This window comes from Rana temporaria, chromosome 9 (assembly GCF_905171775.1).
Source record: "Rana temporaria chromosome 9, aRanTem1.1, whole genome shotgun sequence".
Classification (NCBI taxonomy): Eukaryota; Metazoa; Chordata; class Amphibia; order Anura; family Ranidae; genus Rana; species Rana temporaria.
The window spans coordinates 45,025,595-45,028,823 of NC_053497.1; the positions used below are offsets into that span (position 1 = coordinate 45,025,595).

At 43.9% G+C, this 3,229-nt stretch overlaps 1 protein-coding gene across 1 annotated transcript; it reads right to left on the reverse strand.

Moving 5' to 3' along the window:
• Positions 1–1,225: 1,225 nt before the first annotated feature.
• SYCN (syncollin) lies at positions 1,226–1,796 on the reverse strand. Its single transcript, XM_040325112.1, has one exon. It carries the CDS (start codon positions 1,756–1,758, stop codon positions 1,363–1,365), a length of 396 nt encoding a protein of 131 aa, XP_040181046.1. The 5' UTR covers positions 1,759–1,796; the 3' UTR covers positions 1,226–1,362.
• Positions 1,797–3,229: the final 1,433 nt, after the last annotated feature.

Sequence of the window (3,229 nt, forward strand, 5' to 3'; positions counted from 1 at the left end):
GCCCAAAGTGTCCAAATAAATAAAACAGTGGTGGGCAGATGAGCTATGGTGAAGAAACAAAGTAAATATGCAAAAATATTTGAATATTGTGCAAGTGACTGTGACATTTGATTGCAAATCCGCAAATGTTAGTGTGATAAAATCTGGATCCTCAGTGTGTTCGGTCTCACAGAACTCTCACCTCATAGAACTTTATACAGGGCATCAAGGACAGTAGTGGAGGTCTCTAGAGTTGTTCCAACCCTCCACAGGTGGCTCACGAACTTGCTCCTGACCCAAACAGTGCTGTAGTCTCCTATATTTTCCACAGAGGGTATCTAACAGCACTCACACAGGGGAAGAAGAGAAGAACAGGCCTCCGATGGTGTAGTATGTAAAATATAAGGAACCGTTTATTAGAGTAATATGCTCTTACCAACTTTGCAATGTATTGTTTTTTAAACAGATTTGCATACTAATAATATATTTCCTTTTTTTGTCCATTATCAGCCTCTGATGCTCCACATTTAAAGTTTAGATCAAGCCAATACTTTTTTTTTTTTCTTGGTTTTGGATAGAGTTTGAAGCGTTGGAACCTCTATTTGGCTTTTACTACTATTGAGGCACCGTTAGAAATTTCCCATATAAATCCCATATAAATCCCTGTCTAGTAAGATCCCTGGATAGCTGTATAAACCACACATAGGTTCTAATCCTTTCTCACTCTATCCAAAACAAAATAAAGGACTTGACATACACTGTAGAGTCTACTTAAGCCTTTTTTTTTTTTAAAGTGTTACCATCTCTGTCAAGTTTTTATTTCTGTCTGTGACCCCATTGGAGAATTTTCCCCCACTTCCTACCCCTGCAATGCCCTTACAAGAAATGAGGACAGCAGTTGTCCCTTGGACAGGAAGGTACAGACATCTATCCAACCATCATCAGAAGTACTAACTTGTTGTCAGTCTACTAAAAATGTGTTTTTTCTATTTGTCTGCGTACCCATTGGTGAGATTTCCCATCAACTTCTGCCCCAATAGGAAGTAAGGGGACATCTCTTTAATAGGGACACAGATGGCAATACGAATTTGACAGTCACTGCTCTGTCCTAAAATAAATAATAATTGTTGGACGTTAACAAACAAAAAACTCATCCTCACCCTTTTTAATGGGTCTTAATTGCCCAATTACCCCAAGCAACTCCTATTTTGAACTTGTACCTTACTGATAGACAGAGAAAGGACAATTCAGAATTTTCAGAGGATTTATTTGAAGATTCAAAGGATGGTTATCATCATACAGGAGGCAGCTGGATGGTGGACCTTCATGCCTTCTTAGGGGCTCTTCTTGTCCCAGAAGGTTCTGTAGACTTCCTCTGTTCTCTCAGCTACATTTGCAATAATAGGAAGAGATGGAGTCATTCCAGGTCCCAAGGAGCCCTTTCTTGACCTCTTCTAGCCGTGGATAAGACCCACTGTTGAACTTCTTAGTGACACCATCTTTTGGCTTTTTGGACCAGACAGTCAGCTCACATCGGGTAGCCACGACCAATGAGGAGATGCGGTTGTTGAACCTCAGGGCAATATAAGGCACATCCTGGCCAGGCTTGACATCCAGGTAATCTCCGGCACAGCTGTCTTCATAGTAGACATTGCTGTCCGCGAACAGGCGGGCACACAGCTTGTTGCCTTCATCATCTTTGACTTCAGCAGGCAGGGGGCAACCTGCCAAGGACAGGGCCACCAGCACGGGCAGGATGTAGACACTCAGGAGCTTCATGGCTGATTACTAACAGGAGCAATGTGGTGCAGAATTTATGTGCAGTGGCATGGTTGGCACACGTGGATCTTGGCACCTTAAGAGCCCTCCGGCTGCACTTTTCCCACAGGCAAATGCAGGTGTTTGTAGTGAAGGTTAACTGAGAAACAATGCCACCTGGTGCAGATCACTTGGCAGAAAATAAAGCAGTAAATGGTGACAGAAGATAAATTGACAATATCTTGCAGAACTTTTCAAAAGTTAGACACAGGAGTAATGCTCGGCACTTATTGTCAGAACTGCTATGGCCCTCATAATTCCACTTAGTTATTTTTTTTCACACTCTCACACTCAGGGGCCACCTTATTAGCCACACCTACACTTTATAGCCAAACGGGTGCAGTGACCCCTAAGACTATTGAGTTCAAGTGTTTCCAGTGAAGAATACTGTTAATGATGCAGAATACATTTTGGACAATTGTGCACTTCCAAACTTGTGGCATCACGTTAGGGAAGGTTTTTTCTTCTGTTCCAGCATGACTGTGCCCGGGTACACAAAGCCAGGTTAATAAAGACATGGTTTGATGGGTTTGGTGTGAAGGAACCCAAATGGCCTACACAGAGCTCTGATCTCTACTGAACATCATTTAGATGATTTGAAATTTCAACTGTGCCCAAAGGTCCATTGGGCACAACCACTGGGGTGGGGAGTAGACCAAGCATTACTGGTTAACTTTAGCAGACAGAAGTCAGGTCACCAGCCTGGCTGTATATATCTTAGGATTGGATGGACAGAAATTCAAATCATTTTGCATGTAAAACAGGTGTTGTGTGCTTATTACAGCTATGTATTAAAGTGGAGGTTCTCCCGAAAAGTAAATTTTTAACCTTAGATTCCTGCTCATTTTGTCTAGGGGAATCGGGTAGTTTTTTTAAAATCGAAGCAGTACTTACCGTTTTAGAGAGCGATCTTCTCCGCTGCTTCCGGGTATGGGCTGCGGGACTGGGCGTTCCTATTTGATTGACAGGCTTCCGACGGTCGCATACATCGCGTCACGATTTTCCAAAAGTAGCCGAACGTCGGTGCGCAGGCGCCATATAGAGCCGCACGGACGTTCGGCTTCTTTCGGCTACTCGTGACGCGATGTATGCGACCGTCGGAAGCCTGTCGGATGCCTGTCAATCAAATAGGAACGCCCAGTCCCAAAGACCATACCCGGAAGCGGCGGAGAAGATTGCTCTCTAAAACGGTAAGTACTGCTTCGATTTTAAAAAAACTACCCGATTCCCCTTGACAAAATGAGCATCAATACAATGTTAAAAAAAAAAATTTGGGTGAACTCCCGCTTTAAAGTGGTTGTAAACCCTCGGGTACAAGTTACACCTACCGCTGTGCCGTTTCAAGCCGGGGTCATGCCGTGCAAATCGGCTCCCACGCGCATGCACGGGAGTGAAGTCACGCGATTCCGGCCAGTCAGAGAGCCGAAGTTCA

Bases quoted from the DNA above. Each gene is read 5' to 3' on its own strand.
- SYCN (XM_040325112.1), bottom strand. From the start codon at position 1,758: ATGAAGCTCCTGAGTGTCTACATCCTGCCCGTGCTGGTGGCCCTGTCC.